At 38.4% G+C, this 23500-nt stretch overlaps 1 protein-coding gene across 8 annotated transcripts in view; it reads left to right on the top strand.

Moving 5' to 3' along the window:
* atp8a2 (ATPase phospholipid transporting 8A2) overlaps positions 1-21062 on the top strand; it is a 59262-nt gene extending 38200 nt beyond the window's left edge. For all 8 annotated transcript variants that reach the window (XM_082184204.1, XM_082184203.1, XM_082184206.1 and 5 more), the window contains 12 exons: positions 2395-2578; positions 2794-2904; positions 4950-5024; positions 6202-6324; positions 6837-6915; positions 7013-7074; positions 9634-9690; positions 10651-10758; positions 13542-13630; positions 13758-13862; positions 16419-16510; positions 19863-21062. In XM_082184204.1, the coding sequence (XP_082040330.1) occupies positions 2395-2578; positions 2794-2904; positions 4950-5024; positions 6202-6324; positions 6837-6915; positions 7013-7074; positions 9634-9690; positions 10651-10758; positions 13542-13630; positions 13758-13862; positions 16419-16510; positions 19863-19957 (1180 nt within the window). In that variant the 3' untranslated portion in view covers positions 19958-21062. The remainder of the gene's footprint in view (positions 1-2394; positions 2579-2793; positions 2905-4949; positions 5025-6201; positions 6325-6836; positions 6916-7012; positions 7075-9633; positions 9691-10650; positions 10759-13541; positions 13631-13757; positions 13863-16418; positions 16511-19862) is intronic.
* Positions 21063-23500: the final 2438 nt, after the last annotated feature.

The following is a 23500-nucleotide window of genomic DNA, read 5'->3' as shown; positions in this document are numbered from 1 at the left end:
TTGTTTTCTAGGAGAGACATTTAAGATTTTAAAGAGATCTTCTCTGGGGTTTGTATTTGTTATGGGTATTCATTCAGGCATTAGCACTGAACAGCCGTGCTTGTGTGTGTACTGCGTGTGGCAGTGCATGTGTGTGCGTCTTTAAGTAAAAGGTTGTGTCTTGCCCTGGGTGACTAAATAACTGGTGAAAATAAGCGCTTGGCTCCCAGAACAGAGAGGCTGTGCGGAGGTAATGTAATATACTGAGCTCTGTGCAAATGTCAAACTAATGACTCACTTACTGTCATTATATACTCACACATTCTCTCACACACAGGTAGACAATGCAGTCATTCACATCACATTGTTGATTACTGTAAATGTTTATCTGAACGTAATCTGAATATAAATAAGTGTGCTGTAAGCTTCAGACAGCTCTGATTCGATAATAAAGTGTGTTTCCATCTGTGAGAGGGAGTAATTGACTTGCTGTTGCATGAAGCCCATATCCGGACTGTGGTCTCCAAGGCCCTACAAACCGACTGAACCAGCCCTTCCAGCACCCCCCACACTGTCCCGAACTGCACATATTCAAAGACAACCAGCAGAGAGGAGCACAAATGTGTGTGTGTTGGAGAGAAAGTTTGCATCTGTGTGTGTGTGTTACACGCACGGTTTCCTGAGTTCACACTCTGTTTGTTTAAAGAGCCGCTTTAACCTTCTTATTTTCTGCTCAATTCCACCATGGAGAACATTAGCCAGCCTTTCATCTGCCTCCGGCCTCCGATCTCCCCCAGTTCACTGTGAGCTATAGAGTTATAGTGGAAAAAGGGTGGAATTGATCAACGCAATGACAAGAGAAAGTGCTTTGGGGAGGATTTGTCTTTTCGATTTTCGATTTTTATGAGTATACCATGCTCATGATATTAGGGAGATCATACGTGTCTGTACTAGCTCATACTTTTCTGGCCAACTTTGAAACGTATTATTGCAGCACTTCTAATATTACGGTCTCCTTTTGGTTAAGTATTTGTGCTGTAGCATTTCTCAGTTTTTGTGTAACAGCTGCTAAATGAATAAATGTAAATGTGTGTCAATGATCATTAATTTCCCTTTAAAATACAAATCTCATCCAACACCTTCCATTGGGAGAAAGGGAATATATGATATAATATGATAGTTTCCTGATTACATGTCTCCAGGCTTCACTAAAAGTTGCTTGAAATGTTTTTTTTTCTTTTTTTAAAGTTTTGGTACTGTGTTCCATAGCACATTTACATCATAATACGTTGGTAAATGTCCCAAAAAACATTTTGGAAAAAATACATGGTGGTACTATATTTTTGGCATAAATATTTCATCAGAATATACAGCTAATGTTGAATGGCTGTCAATTAGGAAAGATGCTTTTTATGGTTCCAGAGTGTATAGTTATGGCAATAACTAGCTAATTAGGAACAATCCGCCTAAGCCTTTTGTAGTGCCGGATCAGGCAAAAATTTATATTTGTATAAAAATATATTTTAACGTGTTTAAGATATAGACTGAGGTAAAAGGCTTAATTGGTTAGTGGTACAGAATGCTAATGCTGCCTTCACCGAATTATCATAAATACGAGTTTCCTAGTTAAAAACCGGACAAGAACGCCCTTTGAAGTTGGATTTACCACTGGGGATAATTTTGATATCCAAGTTCCCGAGTTTGGAATAAACTTTAAACATGGCGGAGGGAAAAGGATTGCTGCTGTGACTGGTATTCTTTATTCATTTTTTTACACAACAGCTGCATCTCCTTGTCATTAAAGTAGTGCATATTTACAAATATGAATAATCATTTGAAGTGTATTGTATGTTTTATGCGCAGCCAAATAGCCTGTATTTTACTGAAATTCCAGAACTGTCAGCAAGCTATCTAGATAACGCGGTAATTGTTTAAATGGTTGTCAATCTATGGGACGCTAAATATAATTATGGTTTTAATAAGATTTTCCCAGTAGATAAGCAAGAAAAAACATGATGTTGTTTATATGGTTATCAATGAATGGGAAGCTAAATATAATTATAGTTTTAATAAGATTTTCCCAGTAGATAAGCAAGAATGGTGTCTGGTGTCCTCCATGATTCCTGTTCTTTCCAACAACAAAGCGCTTGAATGCTTTGTTCCATTAAAAGTGAATTATGTTCCAGTAAAAGTTCTTTTAGACAATGGAATCACTTTGGGGTCTAAATTGTTCGTGACACCGAATCTCTTGGTCACTTTACACTTCTCTTTTGCTGTCTGATGACATCATCAATGTAATGCATTGCCCATTGATGCACATTATAAAAGGTTTTTAAGAACAAATGTGAATTTGCTTAGTGCTTGTTTGCTGATGTGTAACTTGAGCGACTAACTTTTGTCATATTTTTCTTTCAGGGTGTCTCCACTGCAGAAGTCAGAGATTGTGGACATGGTGAAGAAGCATGTGAAGGCCATCACACTGGCTATCGGAGACGGAGCCAACGACGTAGGCATGATACAGACGGCACACGTGGGAGTTGGCATAAGCGGGAATGAGGGCATGCAGGCCACCAACTCATCTGACTACTCTATAGCTCAGGTCTGAAACACACACATTCATGTAATTCATTATTCTGTGACTCGGTCACACACACGCATCTGATCCTTAAAACTGTAATTATACTACCACAGCACAAAACACACAGCAGTCTTCTGCCCACAGCGCTGTTGTATCCGGGTAGCTGATCCTGCTGTAATGGTTCACATGTGTTCCTGCGGGCAAACTAATTCTTCTCTCAAACTCTTTCTCTTTAGTTCTCATACCTGGAGAAGCTTTTACTGGTTCACGGGGCTTGGAGTTACAACCGGGTCACCAAATGTATACTGTACTGTTTCTATAAGAATGTGGTTCTGTACATCATAGAGGTGCGTACATAATATCAATCAAGTGTGTTCTGTGGGACTTTTCAAGGGGTAGTTCACTCAAACATAAAAATTCTGTCCTTATATGTCATCATGTTCCCAACCCATATTTTTTTCTTACTTTTTTTTTTAAACACAAAAGATCACGTGAAAGATTCATGCTGCTCTTTTCATGCTTTGTGTTAGGTATGAACAGAACTCTCTAGATACAGGGTTTGCACTTAAAGTGCTTGAAGTCCTTAAACCCTTGAAAACAGTCATAGTTATGAAGAGGTACTTAAGTGCTTTAATTATTGAAAGACAATATTTATGAAATTAGTGTTTAATTTTTTTGAAAAAAAACACTAATACAATAATTTTATGCAAATTAACGCTGTAGTCCATTTTATATAAATTTAGAGCAATTTCTCATGGCTATGAGCGTGAAATTGTTCATATATTTCCAAGTATATGATACAGCTTTCATTCTTCAGGACAATCATATATTAATGGAAAAAAATCAGTTTGAATGATGAAAGCGATATCTTTGTCATAGTATCCTTTCAATGGTTAAGGGAATTTCCCATGACTGGGACTTGCTCTTCTATGCACTGAAGGTTCTAGGGCTTCATCAGTCATTGCATACTTTGCACATGATGCGCTTTATTTGTACCATTTTGTTTTATTAGTATACTTTTATTTATCAATTTACCTTTTTTAGAATTTGAAAGATAATAAAGATATTGTTTTGATAAGCGAGATCTCTAATTGTAAACCTTGAAAACCCAAAAAGTAGTGCTTATAAACCTTTTTTTTTTTATAGAAATAGCTTTTTGGACATGCAGTTTTTTTAAATGATTTGTTCCTTATCCAGTAATCACAAACAGCTACAAGTATCATCAAAAAAGCAGAAATTAATTGGTCAAAATGTGTGGATACCTTTTAAATAGATAAAAATGTTATAAACACAATTAATTTTTGCATTATGCATTTTCGAAAAGAAAGTCATACGGTTTGGAATGACATGAATGCAAGTAAATTGTTAATTTATCTTTTTGGGCAAACTGTTCCTTTAAGCAACATAGTTTTGCCTTTGGAATGTGTTGTACTTGCATGGTATGAGATCAGAAAACTTTTTAAAGAGAGTCATCTAATGAGCCATTATCCACACACACAAACACAAACATGCTTGCTTACTCTTTTTTTCTCCCTGATTCTTTTGCTTGCTTTTTTTTCACACAGACACCCTTGTGTACATTAAGTAGACTGCTTGCAGCTGTTTATGGAAGTGTTTGACAGTGATAAATGAGATGCCCCCTCACTAGTCTCTGCTTTCCATCACACACACACACACACTCGCAGGCACAGACAAAGAGCCGCTGACCCCTATCTATAGTGGTTGGGTCCTTCCAGTTCAAAACTGCATACCAGATACACTGTCATCCGAGAGCTGTGTAAGTGTGTGTGTTTGCGCTAGGTAGAGTGTGAGCTTTACTGACAGGGTCACCATGCTGTCCGGTGGAGCATTTGTCAGCTGTGCCACCCCCTAAAATGGCAGCAGGTGCAGAAACATGCCCTCTCACCCCCCCCCCTGAGGACTCGGCCTCTGTGTATCGGACTGTGTGCTGATGTGGGTGGGTGTGTGTGTTACGGGAAGATCTGGGTAAAGGTTAAATGTTTAGATGTCTCTATATTTTTGGAATGCGATTGTCTGTGCACATCTGTCAGTGTATTTGGGGGAGAGGGGTGTTTTGGGGGTCTTACTGAGGATTAGCTTCCAGCAAAGAAGAGCTTTAAAGGTCAAAGTTCACAGACTGTCTTTGTCTTCATAGCAGAGACATTATGGGGGATGGACAGCAAGTGTACATGTGTATGAGTGTGTGTGTGTGTGTGTGTGTGTGTAGCCTTTTGTTTGTATGAACTGACCTCTGCCTTGAGTTTGATGTTGTCCGAAGCACTTTGCTAGAGGGTTTCCATGTTTCTCATCTTATTCGTGTCATCTATTTATCACAGTATTGGTTATCTTCACTTCTGTATTTTTAACAGACTTCCTCCTCTTTTACCCGCAGCTTTGGTTTGCATTTGTAAATGGTTTCTCTGGACAGATCCTGTTTGAACGGTGGTGCATTGGCCTGTACAATGTGGTACGTGTGTGTGTGTGTGTCTCTGTCTCGCTCTCATTTTTATGTTCATATGTTTCAAAAATCTGAGCTGCCTACCAATACATAATTTTAAGGCATCTTAGGTGCACTCCTGACAAGGCTTTGGCAGCATCAAATGTATCATTCATAAAGACAATCCCAGAATGCACTGCAGCAAATTTCGTGGAAAAAGTTCCAACATGGTCAAGATAATTGTCAGTAATAGTGATAGGCCACTATCAGCCTATCTTTGACCCGTTTTTATTTATCAGAAGATAAAAGGGTCCACTTTGTAACTATAATGTATAATAAGTATTTAATTTGCTGAGTATCATTAAAATATATTAAAACAAATTTTTTTAATGTTTTTGAAACAAGTCTCTTATGCTCATCAAAGCGGCATTTATTTGACAAATATCCAGTAAAAACAGTAATATTGTGAAATATTATTACAATTTAAAATAACAGTTTTCTATGTGAATATATTTTAAAATGTAATTTATTCCTGTGATGGCAAAGCTAAATTTTTTGCATCATTACTTCAGTGTCACATGATCCTTCAGAAACCATTCTATATGCTGATTTGCTGCTCAAGAAACATTTCTTGTTATTATCAGTGTTGAAAACAGTTGCTTAATATTTTTGTGGAAACCTTAATACTTTTTTAAGGATTCTTAAATTGAAATTAATAGAATATGTATAGACCGTTTAAAAGAACAGCATGTTTTTGAAATATAATTCTTTTGTAACGTTTAAAAAATGACCAATTTGATACATTGTTGTTGCTAAATAAAATTATAATAAAAATAAAAAAAGTACTGACCCCAAACTTTTGAACAGTAGTGTACATATACCTCTGATCAGCATCAGCCATTGAAAAACGCCTATTGGTCGACCAAAATATTGTACAAATACACCAAAGGCCACAATTTAAAATAGTTTACTTTAATCAAAAAAATTGTTTTGTTTGCTGTGTATTTTTATGCTTCGTATTATGGTATGGCATAGTTAGCTTAGCAACATGCTAATGGAATTCATTGCAATCAGACCATTCCGAGTCAATGTTGTTTTTAGAACTGAGCTGTAGTTCCAATTTATCATATAGACAGTATATATATATATATATATATATATATAACATAACTTACAACACATTCATGAAAGTTCATGTATGTTTCAGATCTTTACTGCTCTCCCTCCTTTCACGCTGGGGATAGTTGACCGGCCATGCAGTCAGCAGAACATGCTGCGATTCCCTCAGCTGTACCGCATCACACAGAACGCAGAAGGTTTTAACACTAAGGTACCGTACACCAAGAGTTCAGTAGTCAAAACTAATGCACAGTCACAAATTACTCATACTGACAAAACAAATACTATGAGACGTATAAATCTGTCTGCAGTGACTGTTTGATTATGTGTGATTATGATCATCACGCTTGTCTGCATCCTGTGCTATAATTAATTATCACGGTCTGATGTGGTTTACAACGTCAGCGTGTTGTTTGACTTGTGATTTCCCCATGGATAAACAGCAGTGCAAGAAGAAGCTCTGCTGCCATCCAGATAATAATGAGATTCATGAGGCTGAAATAAGACAGTCATTCATTTATAGCTGAGGATCAGTGTTTGTATGTGTGTGTTTTCGGGGTGATCTGGGGGACATTACATTAGCTGTGCAATTGCAGAGAAGCTGTTTGTGTGGGCTTTGTGTATCTTGGCATTAGTTTGTCTTGACTGACTCTCCCCCTCTCCCGTTCCTGCTTTCTGTCCCTCCCTTCCTCTCTCTTTCATTGCCTCTTTCTCTTTTTCCAGGTCTTTTGGGGTCACTGTATAAATGCTCTCATTCACTCCATTATTCTCTTCTGGTTTCCACTCAAAGTCCTGGAGCACGGTAACTATCTTAAGCACTCACAAGCACACATGTAGACCACTCCGGCTTGAGTGTGTCAATTGCTAAGTATCTTTCATCGCCCCTTTTGTTCCTTCAGACACTCCTTTTGACAACGGCAACAGTGTCGACTACCTGTTCGTGGGGAACATCGTCTACACGGTGAGTTGTCAGCGTGGCATTTGCTTCTCCATAGCTCCCTGCCAATGAGAAGTCACACATCATTTCCTTGCTGGAGCTGTTATTCCATTCGCCGGCCGCCAGTGTTTACACTATAAACTTGTTAATGTCTCTTTTCGCTGGATATTCTTGAAAAAAGTCCTTGTGAAATGATCCCACAACTCAAAGCAAGAATGACAGGAACTCTGAGGAAACTGATCAGAATAGACAAGGCCGCTCACCAGTGGTTTTTGTGGGCAATTTATGACTTAAATTCTGCATTTCAGCTCTAGAATTTATGAGTGTCTTGAAAATATATACATATACATACAGCTCTAGAAAAAAATAAGAGACCACTGCAATTTTTTCTTAAATCAGCATCTCTACATGTATGGCAACCATTTCATTCCAGTGTCTGTTGAATTCCAACACAGGCACACCTCATTCTACTGAATGAGGTGCTGATTAGGTGATCACCTGAACCAAATCTTTTTTTAATGAGGAAGAGTATAAAAACCACTGCTGTGGTCATCACTATCCTCTTGCAATAGGACCAGCTGGGTGGCAAAAGCAGTGCTAGTAGTACCTCAAAAGTAATTGGAATAAAAAAAGAACTATTGACCATGCCAAAAGAGTTGAAAAGGAAAGTTTTGAGTGAGGATAAAAGGGTTCAATTCTGGCTTTACTGTAGAGGGATACAGTGAGCGTCGGGTTGCTTCCATCCTTAAAATTTCAAAGACGGCGGTTCATAAGAACAAGGTCAAGCAGCAGACATTGGGGACAACAAAGCTACAGACCGGCAGAGGGCGAAAACGACTCTCCACTGACCGGGATGACCGCCAACTCATTCGAATGTCACTCAACAACCGTAGGATGACATCAAGTGACCTACAAAAAGAATGGCAAATGGTTAGCAGGGGTGAAGTGCACGGCGAGGGTGGTTCGAAACAGGCTCCTAGGGACAGGGCTGAAGTCGTGCAACGCTAGAAAAAAAACCTTCATCAATGAGAATCAAAGAAGAGACATGCTGAGGTTTGCAAAAGACCAAAAGGATTGGACTGTAGAGGACTGGAGTAAGGTCATCTTCTCTGATGAGTCCAATTTTCAGCTGTGTCCAACACCTGGTCGTCTAATGGTTAGACTGAGACCGGGAGAGGCCTACAAACCACAGTGTCTCGTACCCACTGTGAAATTTGGTGAAGGATCGGTGATGATCTGGGGGTGCTTCAGCAAGGCTGGAATCGGGCAGATTTGTCTTTGTGAAGGACGCATGAATCAAGCCACGTACAAGGTTGTTCTGGAAGAACACTTGCTTCCTTCTGCTCTGACAATGTTCCCCAACTCTGAGGATTGGATTTTCCAGCAGGGCAATGCTCCATGCCACACAGCCAAGGTGTGGATGGAGGACCACCAGATCAAGACCCTGTCATGGCCAGCCCAATCTCCAGACCTGAACCCCATTGAAATCCTCTGGAATGTGATCAAGAGGAAGATGGATGGTCACAAGCCATCAAACAAAGCCGAGCTGCTTGATTTTTGCTCCAGGAGTGGCATAAAGTCACCCAACATCAATGTGAAAGACTGGTTGAGAGCATGCCAAGACGCATGAAAGCTGTGATTGAAAATGCAGGGTTATTCCACCAAATATTGATTTCTGAACTCTTCCTAAGTTAAAACATAAGTTCATATGCATTTTTAAAAAACACAATACTAATTTTCTTTCCATTATTCGAGGTCTGCATCTTTTTTGTTATTTTGACCAGTTGTCGTTTTCTGCAAATAAATGCTCTAAATGACAATATTTTTATTTGGAATTTGGGAGAAATGTTGTCAGTAGTTTATAGAATAAAACAAAAATGTTAATTTTACCCAAACTTATAACTATAAATAGTAAAACCAGAGAAACTGATCATTTTGCAGTGGTCTCTTAATTTTTTCCAGAGCTGTATAATATAGTCCTGCATACATCACCAGATTTGATAAAGATTCACATTCAATACAGACTGTAAACCTGACTTGGTTTAAAAACATCTTTTCATGCTACTTTTCAGCATCTAAATAGGAAACAACACTGGTCTGTACAGTAAATATGAGATGTCATTAGTGTTCCCTCCCCATTAGCCAATCAGTAAACAGAATTTCACTGCAGTGAACAATATTTCACCAGGCATTATAAAAATGAGGCCATGTGTGTGACCCAGACTATTAAATACAGTACATTGGAGGCGATACTAGACTCAAGCCATTAAAACAGTAATGAATGAGTCCCATGGGGAGTGAAGTCTTTGTGTGCTGGTATTCCTTTTCTGTTCCTCGCAGGCTTCTGTGTGCCTGCATGTGTGTACGAGTGTTACTTTAAGGGATAAAAAATGTGTAATTGTGTGTTTTAAAGCAGTGTACGTCGCTAGAGGCGATTAGTAAGTCGATGCCTGTGTGAAAGCCCTCATCTGGTTTTGTGTTGAAGCTGTACAGAACGTTTTACCAGGATGATGAGTGCATATCATTACTGTTATTTATGACTGACTCTCTCTTTTTTTCTCTCTCTCTCTTTTCCTGGTGTAGTATGTGGTGGTAACTGTATGTCTGAAAGCCGGTATGGAGACCACAGCATGGACAAAGGTACGTCAGTTCCCATCCTCCAACACAAACAAACACACACACACACACACACACACACACACACACACACACACACACACACACACACACACACACACACACACACTCTTCACCGCCTGCCGTCACAACTTAGAGCAATGAGCGTCTCTGGCAGCGCTTATGAAAGTGCTGTCTAATGCATCAAATTTATTATAAAGGATTTGTTCTATCTGGAGTAAAAGGAGATCACATTATAGAACACTTTGCACTTGATATGTGTCTGATTCTATAATCATACTTCAAACAAATATTTTTTTTTGTCTTGTTTCCCAGTAAAAATATTAAAACTTTCTTAAATCAAGATACATTTACTTGAGAAGCAAAATTACTTTTAAAATACAGTGTTTATGCTTAAAACTAGAAAAAAAATCTGTTAATTGTGTAAGAAAATTAATCTTAATTCGAATTCTTAATTTTCTTAACCCTTTACCTTTCTATTTTCTTGTTTTAAACATAAACTCAGTTGAAGTCATTTTCCTTTTCAAGTATGTATCTTGATTTGAGAATTTTATTGAAATTTGTAATGAAAAACGACAAGAAATACTATGAAAATGAATTAAAGCGCCTTCTAATGCATCCAATTTATTACAAAGCATTTGTTATATCTGAATTGAAAGGAGATCACATTATAGAACACTTTTCACTTGATATTATGTGTCTGATTCTGTAGGAAGGTCATATATATTCTGGGAAGTGCTTTAGATAGATGGGGAACATGTATCGCTGCTATGTCAGGACATTTCTCTGTCCTGCCGCCGTGTGTGTTGAGGAGACGTCGACACTCCCCGTCCGTTCAGCTGTCCACACACCAGATCTTGTGATAAAGTAGAGCGGCCTTGGTATTCACACAGTGTCCATTACAGTTGAAGAAGTCTATATTCAGGATGAAACTGACCATGACCTGTTTTTCTCTTGTTCTAGTTTTCTCATCTGGCTGTATGGGGCAGCATGGTGCTCTGGATGTTGTTTTTTGCCGTCTATTCTGCAATCTGGCCGACCATTCCTATAGCACCGGATATGTTGGGCCAGGTGAGTGCAAACACACACACCTGCTCATATTTGTGCTTTACTCACCTCCTGTATTCGACTGCAGCCCGGCGCCTGGATGACTTGCTCTCTGGGTGTTCCGTATCAGATTTATGGCCCGCCGTCCCATTTCGCAGTCTCCCTGCACCTGCCACGCAGTCACCCGAGCCCCAGGCTTTTACGGCCTACCCTGGAAGTGTTGACTTAAGCGAGTGGGCTGGTTTGTGCAATGCTACAGACATATGTGTGTGTGAGTGTGTGAGGAATACTCTTGAAAAGTTTTCTCTCGTGTCTTCACAGGGATATATAAACAAAGTGGCTCTGTTCCATAACCCAGTGAGCCGCCTCACTGTTTTCTGCCTACATAGGCTACATCCTAAATAAAATTAAACTTTAGCTTACAAAACTCTCAAATAAGCAAATGCTTATTCAGCACTCACAAATATGTGAAAGTAAAATATGAGTAAAATGGCTTTTTTTTGTTTTGTATATCATTAAATTTGTGCCCGCACATTTATAATCAACATTTCTCTAGAAATTAGTTAGCAAATAAAAATGTTTGCACATTTCAGTGTTTTCACACTCAATGAAATTTATTTGTTTTTTCAATAAATTGTTTTAAGCAGTTTTACTAAGAACAACATAACTAACATCCTAAGGGGACACTATTCAGTTATGAAATGTAATTATGTGCTGAATCAAATTTATATTATTGTTATAGGAAAACACATAAATATGGGCCGAGCAGTCCATGTACAGAAATATGCGAGAACGCGCATCCTGCACACACAGCTCACTGCGTGTGTGTGAGAGATGCGCTGTTTGTAAAATTACAGTCTGAAAGAAATATTTGGCAGCATTATTTCCTGCATTATAAGCGTGGAGATTAGGGTAAAATTATGCACAATTTTTGCATTTGCAAGCTGAAATTCACTCCCTGAAAATATAGATACTTGGCACCCGTGTATTGATACAATATCCCCATATAAAATATTGCGATATTATGCTGTATCGATACCCCACCCCAAACACACTGTAGTATCGAATTATATATAAAAATTATCATTTAACAAAAAAAGTTAAATTTTTGTATTAATTATTTTTATATTATATAATTAACATGTTTTTTTTTAAATACAATTAAAATATTAAAATTAAATTAAAATTTGTATCAACACATTTTAGTTTATTTATTTTTATAACCAGTATTTTTCTTCAAATATTTTCACCACATTCCATGTATAAAAAAATATATAAATAATAGTAATAAACAATATTTTTTTATTTATTAAATAAAATAAATTGCATTTATTACAAATATTTGTTATATATTCTTAAAATGTTTAAAATATATTATATACTATAAAATATTAACAATTTACTCCAAGAGTTTTGCGAGTTTTTCTTTCTGGCAGCATAATTGGAAGCATGTCTACGGTGCCCTGAAATGCAATCTACGGAGGCGGATCGCTGGATTTTGGAACAAAGCTAGTGTGTGCGTGCTGTGGGAGTGTGGAGCAGTCAGGGGTGGGATGGAGCTCTCTGAAGCCCTCCAGCCCATTAATTGGATTTGTGTCAGAAATCAGGAATGTGCTCAAGTATCACAGCAGCTGCTCTCGGAGGGAGAGAAAAAGAAGGGACATCCCTCGCACTTTACCCTGCAGCGTTGACTTTTCTTTCCCCTCTTTGTCCAGCAGTTCATTTCTTAATCTCTCCATCTCTCCATGTAGGCCAAGCTGGGAGCACACATTATGCATGTTTTTCCAGCTCTGTATATCAGTGTGTGTAATTTTGTGCGTCTGCTCGTCTGAGAATTCGGTAGGGTTGGCCTGGGTCTGGGAGTGTATGCGCAGCTGTCGCGAGGAGATGCCGTCTAATGGTTTTCGGAGTCTAGTAGATTCCGTCTGTGATATCAGCTGTGGAGGATCCTTAAAAGTGGGATCACTTGATTGCACACCGTGAAGTTTCTCAAGCCTGTTGTATTAACATTAAAGGTTACATTAGGAAAATAAGATTAAGCAGAAGACTTTAAAAACTATCTGTGTTAATAAAACAATTAAATGAATCAACAAAACTAGCAGATATTTGGCTTTTTGTGTGTGTGTGTGTGTGTGTATATATATATATATATATATATATATATATATATATATATATATATATATATATATATATATATATATTAGTACTGTGCAAAAGTCTTAGGCATGTTAATACCCCCCTCCCCCCACCCAAAAAAATGGTTTTAAGTCAGTTATTTATATATTTTGCTGTACTGTGTCAGAAGGAAATATCGGTTTCTTCAAGCATACAGCTGACACACTACAGCAAAAGATATAAATAACTGACTTGAAACCATTTTGGGGGGGGGGGGGGGGATATTAACATGCCTAAGACCTTTGCACAGTGCTGTGTATATGTGTGTATGTATATATATATAATACATTATGTATATATTTACAATTTTATTACTAAAAGGTTTTTTTTTCAGACATTTTTGAGCAATAAGTTTAAGTAGTATTAGTCATTATAAATGGTTTGTTGTAAGAAGGAACTCATTAGGGTGGACAAAACGTCTAATTTGGGCCATTAAACAGACAGCGGAGAAGAAGAGCAAACAGCAGACGGCAATGGTTGGTAAATAGGTAATTAAACTCTCAAACAGGTCAAAGGTGACACAGTCAGTCAACAGCTGTTGCAAGGAGAGAGAAATCCAGCATGATTGGGTGTTTCGACATTTGCTGAGCATTGATTTCAAACTGATCATCTATTTATCTCTGTTTTAGGCTGGCAGGGTAATGCAATGCTGGAGCTTCTGGCTGGGCCTGATACTGGTGCCAACAGCATGTTTACTCAAAGATGTGGCATGGAATGCGTAAGTAACACACATGCACATATCAGTGAATTTATGGAGAAAATACGGTGTAATTTGGCAATATATATTAGCCACTGACATACACAGAAAGTGAGAAACTGATAAGTCTGTTTATGTCACCGTTCAGAGGACGACGCACCGTGAGGAAGACTCTGCTAGAGGAAGTGCAGGAACTGGAAGCTCGAGCTGTGGACCCTAGGGCAGCTGTCCTCAGAGATGCCAGCGGCCGCAGGTGTGTCCCTCAAATATGCTTTGAAATAAATTAACCCATTGACTCTGATAAAATAGCTTAGATTGATTTTCAAGATGTTTTAATATAAATGTAGGCAAATGCATAATTGTTACATCAATCATAATCTGCTTCAAAACCTACTGAGCTGACTCTCATACCAACAGCAATGGTCCTCCTTAAGTGACTCTACATAGGCAGTAACTCATATGAATATCAAGCTCAATTTTAAAACATTAAATACTGTGAATAAATTAATAAAATATCAACAATTCTTTTGCTTTGTCTGCCATCTTGGATTTTCTATTCTTCAAAAAAAAAAAAAAAAAAAATAGTAGGTTAATTAACAGTTTAATTTGTTTACAATAATATATATATATATATATATATATATATAATATATAGTTATACCTTAAATTTAGACTTTTGTTTTATTTCCTTTTCATTCTTGCAGTGTGCAACGCTATTCAATGCAACGCTACTACAATTTTATTAAAAGACATTTTTTAAACAGCCTTCTCGTCAGGCCAACGATGCCTTAAAATGCCTATGGAGGAAGCTCACTAGGTTTTAAAGCTGATTTATTGTGTTTATTACTTATCCCTTCATATTGTTTTTTGAATTAGTTTGTGGATGTGTGTTTGGGAAAGAGACTGCGTTTGTGTTCCTTGTGATCCTCTAACCCCTGCCTGAACACCCACAGGCCCAATGCTGAGGATTCATAGACTCGTAGAGTCAAAGGCTGGCATGTACGCAGGTAGAACCAGCCTGCCTTAATGTGACCCTCTATAGTCTATAGGGATGTGCAGTGACCTCTGTTTCCTTCCCTGAACCTTCCTTTTCAGCGTCATCTTCATCTCATGACTTTTCTTTCACTTTTCTCTTTCCATTTTACATTCTGCCATGTCAGGCAGCCATGAGCTGGTCAGGTTTGCATAGGTATAAGCACTGGGTGTGTGTAGCTTCCTTAAGATCGTAGCTCTGTGCATGTGTTTGTTTTCATGCTGTGTGTTTGTGGACTTGAGACTGACTGAGTTAAGCGTTTGCATGGATGTAACAGTTTTAGCCCAGAGATATTACGCTACATATTGCATTTGGTGTACAGCCCTATATGAGACAGGAACTTGGCAGACGGACGTGTAGTCTCATGCAGTTTTTTTTTTGTGTGTAATACCTTTGAGTGTTTCGTGGTCTTTAGGCCACTAATTTATGGCCAGGGAGTTAACAGAATGGACTTCTAATCAGAGGGTTGTTGGACGTAAGCCCTGTTTGGGTTTACCCCCTCATTCCCCCAGAGCAGAACACTTAACCTCATTTGTTTCAGTAAATATCCAGCTGTAAAAAGCATAATGGTTGTAAGTCATCCTGAACGAGTGTAGAAATCTGCTGAATGATTAATCATCAGCTTGAATTCAGCTTCGCTGGGCGGAGGCTGACACGATTCAAGAGTACCTCCTAGGCGTTTAGATTTGCAGATCTGTTTACCCAAGAAGACCCCAGCTAGCCCTGCCGGACAAAAGCGAGGTATTTTCCGAAGTATAAGCCAAGCCTGGACTCGTACTTGAGGGACGGTCTGAGGAAAATAAGTTATTGAAAATTGTATTAATCAAAACAACTGTCTGATATTCCAAGGATTGTCCACGTTCCAGAGAAACGACAGAGGAAGAAAGAGCTCAGGTTACCAGCGAGCCTATGCGTCATTCCATCCTTTTATTTCTTTATTTATCCATTCATCATCCCTGTCTTTCAACCGGTCATCTGTTTTGCAGACATAGTTTTCATTGGCTGATGTTCTGCCATATCCCATATACTGTTGTCGAATTGTTTTACTAAGCAGCCAAATGAATGCCACGTCCTTCCCAACGATAACAGTGCAAACGGTCCCCTTCGTTGCACAATATGAGGCTGAGCTGTAACCTTGAGAAGTTTGGCCCTCATCCATGACAACTGGTTTTTGGATCACTTTCTTTTTTGGATGAGGGGAAAGACCGCTTTCATCTGATTTACAGGGAAACATCATAGACTGATTTGTTTTACATTATACATGTTTATCAAAGATGGGGTCAGGATCATTCGATTACTCTTCATTTCAAAACTGGCCGCAAAATGCCATCAGATTCATTTTCCAAAATTGAAATTTTGCCATTTAATTTAGCAACCAGAGACGACTTTATTGGCTACATTAATTTTAGAATAAAGAGCTGTTGAATACTTCTCATATTTATCGTTTTTGTTTGAAGGATTGGAAAGTTTGAGGATTTAGTGCGGTGGAAATATTGAAAGAGATGTTTTTGGATCGCAGGGCTAAGTTTAATGTTGTTTATGAGTGCTTTGGGAAGCCGTTTCTTAGAATCGTGCGAGTATGTGTGTAAATGTATGTTCTGCTCGAGTGAACATCATTAAGAGTATCTGGCATTCGCCAAGATTGCCACGTGGCAGAGTAGAGCACTGTGTTGTAGAAATGCACGTGATTTGACCTCTAGCTGTCATGTCTGTAGCATATCAGCTAGTAACTGCGCTGCGATTGGTGGAATAACCCGCCTGTCTCTTTCTGTCCAGTCTGAACGAGCGTGCCCACCTGCTGACACGGGTCTTCAGGAAAGCGCCTTCCAGCGTGGGGCGCTCAAACTCTGTGCAGCAGACAGTGTCACGTAAGTGCATGTTCCTCATGTGCCCTTGTTAACACTTCACATCCACTGGCAGCTGCAAGAGCCTCTGTGTGCAGCACTAAAATGAACAACTTGACTAGGCTAGTTAGTGCTGGTCTAGCAGGCGAACCATCTCTGCCATGCTGTTTCCAGCAAAACCCATACCAGCATCCAAACGAGTTTATTGTTCATTGAACTCTAGTCGGAGTAGGACTGCAGTTGATGGTTATTTTAACCTGTCACCTGTCAGAAAATAATTATATCTTATGGGTGTCTTGTCCAAACTTTACACTTATCCTGTCTGGAAAAAAATCTGTCAATTTATTAGATTAATCAAATATAAAAAGGCTTTATTAGAAGTTGATTTTCTATATTTCTTTAAAAAAAAAAAAAAAAAAAAACATTTTCCACATACCAATATTCTCCTTCAGTGTGCAAATTGAAACCTATAGAAAACACAAATAAACGACTGTCCAAAAGTCTTGGGTCGGTACGATTTTTTTTTAAATGTTCTTCTAAGTCTCTAATGCTTACCAAGGATGTACTTATGTGATCAAAAATACAGTAAAAACAGCACTATTGTGAAATATTATTACAATTTGAAGTAACCATTTTCTATTTTGATTTATTTTAAAATGTAATTTATTCCTGTGATGGCAAAGCTGAATTTTCAGCATAAATTACTCTTGTCTTCAGTGTCACATGATCTTTCAGAAATCATTCTATATACTGATTTGCTGCTCAAGAAACATTTATTATTATTATCACTGTTGAAAGCAGTTGTGCTGCTTAATATTCAGGATTCTCTGATGAATAGAAAGTTCAAAAGATAGCACTTCTAATTAATTTAAAGGTAGGGTAGGTAATCCTGTTCAGAAACACTTTTTTTTATACTGGGTGAAATGGTCCTTCCATCCTGATAGTAGTCAATACATTATGGGCCCTATCTTGCACCCAGCGCAAGTGACTTTGAACACCGACGCATGTATCATTCCTATTTTGCACCCGCGCAAAGCGCGCTTTTCCCTCCACAGAAGCACGTCGGTAAGTTAGGAAATACACTTGCGCTCCCGGGGGCGGTTCAGCGCAAAGAGGAGGCGTGTTCCGGCGCAAACGTTCCTTCATGCTATTTTGCAGGTTTAGAAAACAAATGCGCCACTAACCAGGAAAAAATAGTTTAAAGTCAGTGGCGCGTTGCGCATGTTATTCATATGCTATTTTAAGGGCGCATGCTTGGCCATAATCAATGTAGCGTGTGCACAACGCGCATACACTTTGATTCTCTCATCTACACAGAAGCAGCAGTTTTCATTTTTGCAAATCATACATTATTAAGATAGATAGATAGATAGATAGATAATTTATTATAAAAGCATACATCTAGCTTACACATTTACCCAAATTATCATACGCCTGTTTAACTGAAGTTAATTTGGGTGGGTTTCTCCATTTCAATGTAACTTCTCTCTTTTACGGCCGTGACGAGAGCGTTGCTCTCCTCGGCTGTGAACCGCTCCTGGCGTGCGCCTGGCAAATCCGCCGTTACAATAGCAATCCGCTATGGAAAAAGCGCCTCTGCTCTTAAAGGGAATGTGAGATGACGCTCTGATTGGTTTATTTCACGTTACGCCCAAACCACACCTATGAATAATGAAGCTACTTCAGACCAACCCATTTTAGATTTGCGCCTGGCGCAAGAGTCATTTATCCCGCCGGGAAAATAGCAACAGCGCCGAGACCCGCCCACAAAGTTACTTGCGCTTTGCGCTTGACACTTGCGTTTCAGATCGTTAAAATAGGGCCCTATGTGTTTAGAAAAAGGAATGAAAAAAATCAGACCTCTGTAGCAGCTGCAGGACAGTAAAAACTCTGACCAATCACTGCCATTCGGTGCGAATGTAAAGAACCAATCAGATGCCTTCATGTCTCGTGCCCGCCCCGAGCCCCACTGCGCGCGCTGCCCGGCGTGCACTCATCACATGTCACCGTTCCCGGAAATATTCAGCTCAAAGCACCTGCATATGCAGTCAGCGAAGGCAAACAAGGCAAAAACTACTTCCTCGGACCCTGCCCGCACTCTTGAACGACCTCCTCTGCTTCGCCCTCAACCCCGGACCTGTCCTCGAGCCGACGATGCGGTACTTTTCTCCGGACTCGGAGTGTACGTTAGTCTTCATTAGAGTCAACAATGTTTTCATCATGGAAACTCTTACATGCAAAACACCGTATATGTTATGAATCTTACACGAAATTCATCTTCATCACAGTGTAACTGATGGTAATGGAAAAACGTGTATCAATGCAACCTGTTTTTAGTTTTGCCTTATAAAAATTGTTCGTTACCGAATGAAACTTTACCATTATCGATATGCTAGCTTGATAGTGAGTACTAAAAGAAATCTTATTTGTTTATATTCATAGTGATAAAGTTAGGTATTTTATTACATGTGATTCTGACATGATGTCACTGTATGTACTACGCTCCTTCCTCTCCACTCGTCTCAGGTAATAAATGCGTCTTGTTCCAGCCTGAGCGTTTGGCGTCGCGCGTTCATGTGTTTTGGGGGCGTGGCTTTGGAAGGAGCTCAGAAGGGAGGGGGTGGAGTGAATGGAAATAATGAGCTGTGTTTATTGCAGATTAAAAGGTCACTCGATTTTTTAATTTTCTTTTTCAGAGTACTTACATTTTAATTATGTATTGGTATATAAAGACAGTTTAAACAAATTTGGAATGTTTTTTTTTTAGAAAAATGATTACCTACCCTACCTTTAATGCATCCTTGCTGAATAAAATAATACATTTTTAAAAGTTACTGACCCCAAACTTCTGAACGGTATTGTAAATGTATGACAAAAAATATAAAAGTATAAATTTAAACTATGCTATACATATAAACACAGAAAGGTTTAAAATATAAACATTACATTATACAACAAAAACAACTGTTTGTCCTCCCAATTTTCTTTTCGCAGCTCTTTGACCTCCGCCATTTTAAAATGTGTTTTTTAGACCCAGTTGAGAATTTAATTTGACTCTTTTCATGATCAGCTTTATCTATTAGTCACTGCCGCCCTAAAATTAAGAATCAATAAAATATTGTAAGTAGCGCTGTCAAATCGATTAATCGCATATACTCACAATTGTGAGTGTATATATATACTCACACATATTATATAAACAAAACTTGTATGTTAGATTAATTGCAATTAATCAATTTGACAGCACTAATTGTGAGAAAAATTATTTGGATTATATCATTAAATCATCGCAGAAATACAGTTTTGTGCTTTCACTAGCATGCATGTAAATCTCCCTATAATAAAGCTAACAATTGATTATTCTTTCTCCCAATAGATGGATATGCATTCTCACAGGAGGAGGATGGCGTGGTGTCTCAATCCCAGGTTGTACGCTCCTATGACACCACCGTTCAGCGGCCCAGTATGTAGCTGTCACTACAGCAACAGCTGGAAAAGACTTTAACGACACACACCTGTGCTGGTTGATCCTGCTGTGGCCTTTAAGCTGAACTAAACTGAACTGGGCACAGCTAGCGCAACAATCGGCCGAGCTACATAACACACCACCTCCAAATGAGGCCGGAGGGAGTGGATTTACAGAGACAGAGGGTTGGGGGGGTGGGTGGGTGGGGGGGGGCATATTCTCATACCGAAATGCACTACACATGAACGGACAGGTGAAAGGAGCCGAGTAGCATCCAGAAGCAGAAGCCAGAGACAATGGTGCCTATATCACTATCATGAGTCACAAGACTGCTTCATTTGGTTCTATATCATGTGGGTGCGTGTATGCATCTGCACGTTCGTTTATGTGAGCGTATATATATCGGGAAGGATGTGCGTATGGCTTGTCTGTTGCATTTGCGCTTGTTTGTGTGTAAGTAAGGGTGGCTGGTGTGCTTCTTGGTGTGTCTGCATGTGTGTTTTTGTTGAGTCCTAACGTATGCGTCTCCAGAGATCGGAGTTTGGCGTATCCGTCATCACCACCGCGATTCAAGAGGGGAGGCCACTGAAAAAACAAACAAAAAATACCCACCCACATGCATACACACTTTGGAGAAATGCCCATTGCAGACCTGAGATGGGGGAGGTGTGGCTTACAGATGCAGCAGACATACGCATGCACCGTTACCCCTCCTTCCCATCCAGCAAGGCTGCCAAAACACACAGCGATTCCTCTGAGGCGAAACCCCCCACCCTGCAGCATGGAGCTTCCCAGCTTACCACACACACACAAATACACCTTCTCTCACTCTCTGTCTCACCTAATCTTCTACTTAATGGTGGCCTCTGTATCTTAGAGCTCATGTTCTCGCCTTCTGTCTACCTCTCTCTTTTATTCTCCCTCTCTCTCTTTCTCCAGATCAGCAATCTCCATGTCTCCTTGTTCTCTTGGTCTAGTTATCCGTTCATTCCCTCTCTGTTCCATTAAGTGGCTGCTGTGGATCACAGCTGTGGCTTTGCTTTGTCCGCTTTCACTCAACCTGTCGGGTTTCTGGACTATTTTGTTAAATAAACTGGACTTGTGACTCTGTGTCATTCTCTTTTTAAGGCTTGTTTTTGTCCTGTTTTGTCATCCTCTAAGTATGACTCATTCTTAACAGGATAGTTTTTTATATTCCTATTCCTATTTTAATTTTATTTTTATTTTATTTTATTTAATGAAAATTGTCATCTTTTACTCACCCTCATATATGAGTTTCCTTGCTCTGTTAAACCCAAAAGAAGATATTTTGAAGAATTTTGGTTTCCATTGACTTACATAGTTATTATTTTTCCTACTATGTACAGGTTTAGAACAACTTGAGGGTGAGTAAATTACAGAACTTAAATTTTTGGGTGAACTATCTCTTTAAATAAATTAAATGACTCACAGTTCAGTGAGAAGTAAATGGCACAGTTCAGTGAGAAGTAAATGGCACTATTCAGTGAGTGTCGACTGATTTGAGTCTGATTTAAATAGCTAACTCATCAGTTCGAGTCATGGTTCGAGTCTGGTTTGTGAATCTACTTATTTAAAAGAACCGATTCATAAGAGTCAATTGTTCGCGATTCGAAGATCGAATTATTCGCGCTACCGCAGCGTCGCATTATATCTGACGCCTGGAAAAGAGCTTTCCGGACTAGACATTATTTCAGAATGATAGTGGTGAGTTAATAACAACATCGAATATACTACATTCTTCAGGTTTTTAAGGGATTACCAAACTTAATGAATGGCAGCATACGTGAGAAAGTGTCAAAAGGGCTCACGTGGCTCAGGAAGAGAGTTCGTTTTAAAATTGCAGAGCTAAAAGATGAGCTTAGCGTGATTTGATTCACTTATGTGCTGCTTTAAAAGGTGAAAGCCAACATTCACTACAGGCTTATAAGTGGAGTTTGATTTGTGCTTTCTCCGGCCGGGTTTGTTTGAAGTGAGCTTCGGAGCTGAGTCAGAGTTACAGGTTAGGAAATGAGCTGAGGTGGAGTGTTGTCGTAAGATTAAAGACAGGAAAGAAAGGAGAGCACTAACACATTTAACAACATGTGTAAGTCTTGCCTTATTTAAACCCTGAATCATCAAATTTGCCCCCAAAAAAAACACGAGTGAGAATTTAGTGTGTATGTGAAAGAAAATCTATTTGAGGATTGAATTTGAACTTCTGTTAAAAAAAAAAAAAAAAGATTACAGTTCTCGGATTAACTTAAAACGTAAGAAACCTGGTTGTCTTAATTTTGAGTTCATCGAAAATAAAAATTTGAGTTAATTCAATGAAGATTGGTTAATCAACAAACTCAAAATACTATGTTATCTGAACCACATAAACTAAGTTGATTTAACAAAAACAAAGTGATAACAATTCAAGAAAATATTTTTTTTACAGTGTATGCAAATCGGCTCAAATAGGTATTTATATTTTTTTATTCAATGCATGAGAACAAGAGGTACATATTCACATTACATTAGCTGCCAGGAAATGAAAGAAAGAAAATAAATAAATTAGAGGGGAAAAAAAGAAATATCGCTTAAAATTCCGTTTTTAAATGCATAACACATTTTTAAAATGTGAAAAATTTGGTTTGCATTGAACACACTTCTTTTTATGTATATGGTAGTTTCCTAACAAAATAAATAATTGTATAATATGTTGTTCTTTACATTCCAAATTGTCATTTTGAGTATAAAAAAGCACATCAAATACACACATTTCTATCATACACTTCAGTTTTCTACTAATATAGGTTTCTAAGTCTTTCCAAAATAATCTTGACTAAATGAAGTGAAAAAACAGATGCAAAATAGTTTGTTTTTCTTCATAAAAAAAGAATTCACAGGTATATGAAATATTAAGCTTAAATCTTTCCAAAACATGCTTAGCAGGACAAGTCCAGTGAAGTATTTTGGAAGACACTTCCTGGCTTAAATAGATATATTTTTTGAATTAATTATGGGAGTGACGACTAGATATTATTGAGAATAATACGAGTTCATTTAAGTCTGTAAAACTGTAAGGGTGTGTGTGACCCTGTAACCTCAATCAGTTCAATGATCCCTCATTGCTAGTAAGTCCACACCCATGTCTCTGAATAAGAGCCAGCTCTGTCCAGCTCCACTGCCTCCAATATGGGGAATCCATTCCTGTTCCACCTCAGCAAGAACCACATGGATCCATTTCAACTCCGTCAAAGAACTCCCCGAACGTTAGTCTGACCTTAAAGTTTCCATATAACATGCCAATAATACAGACAGACTTTACTAACAACAGCAATTATTGTGTTTTTTGTTTGTATATTATAATTGTAGGCAGCCATTGTCTGGGTGGAAAGTTTGACTTGTGCTGTTAAATGTGTTTAAAGACACCTGTGCTTTCTAACAAGATCAACTAAACTATGAAAAACTATTTGTGTTTAGCACTTTCAAGTAATATTTATTTAAATTCAACTCTCAAATTCTCATTTGTGTACTGTTGAATGTAATCAAATATTACTAAA

Source organism: Leuciscus leuciscus, assembly GCF_965113295.1.
Source record: "Leuciscus leuciscus genome assembly, chromosome: 11".
NCBI classification, from domain to species: Eukaryota; Metazoa; Chordata; class Actinopteri; order Cypriniformes; family Leuciscidae; genus Leuciscus; species Leuciscus leuciscus.
Note: the sequence above shows the minus strand (reverse complement) of the source record. Positions and strands in the feature narration are given on the sequence as shown.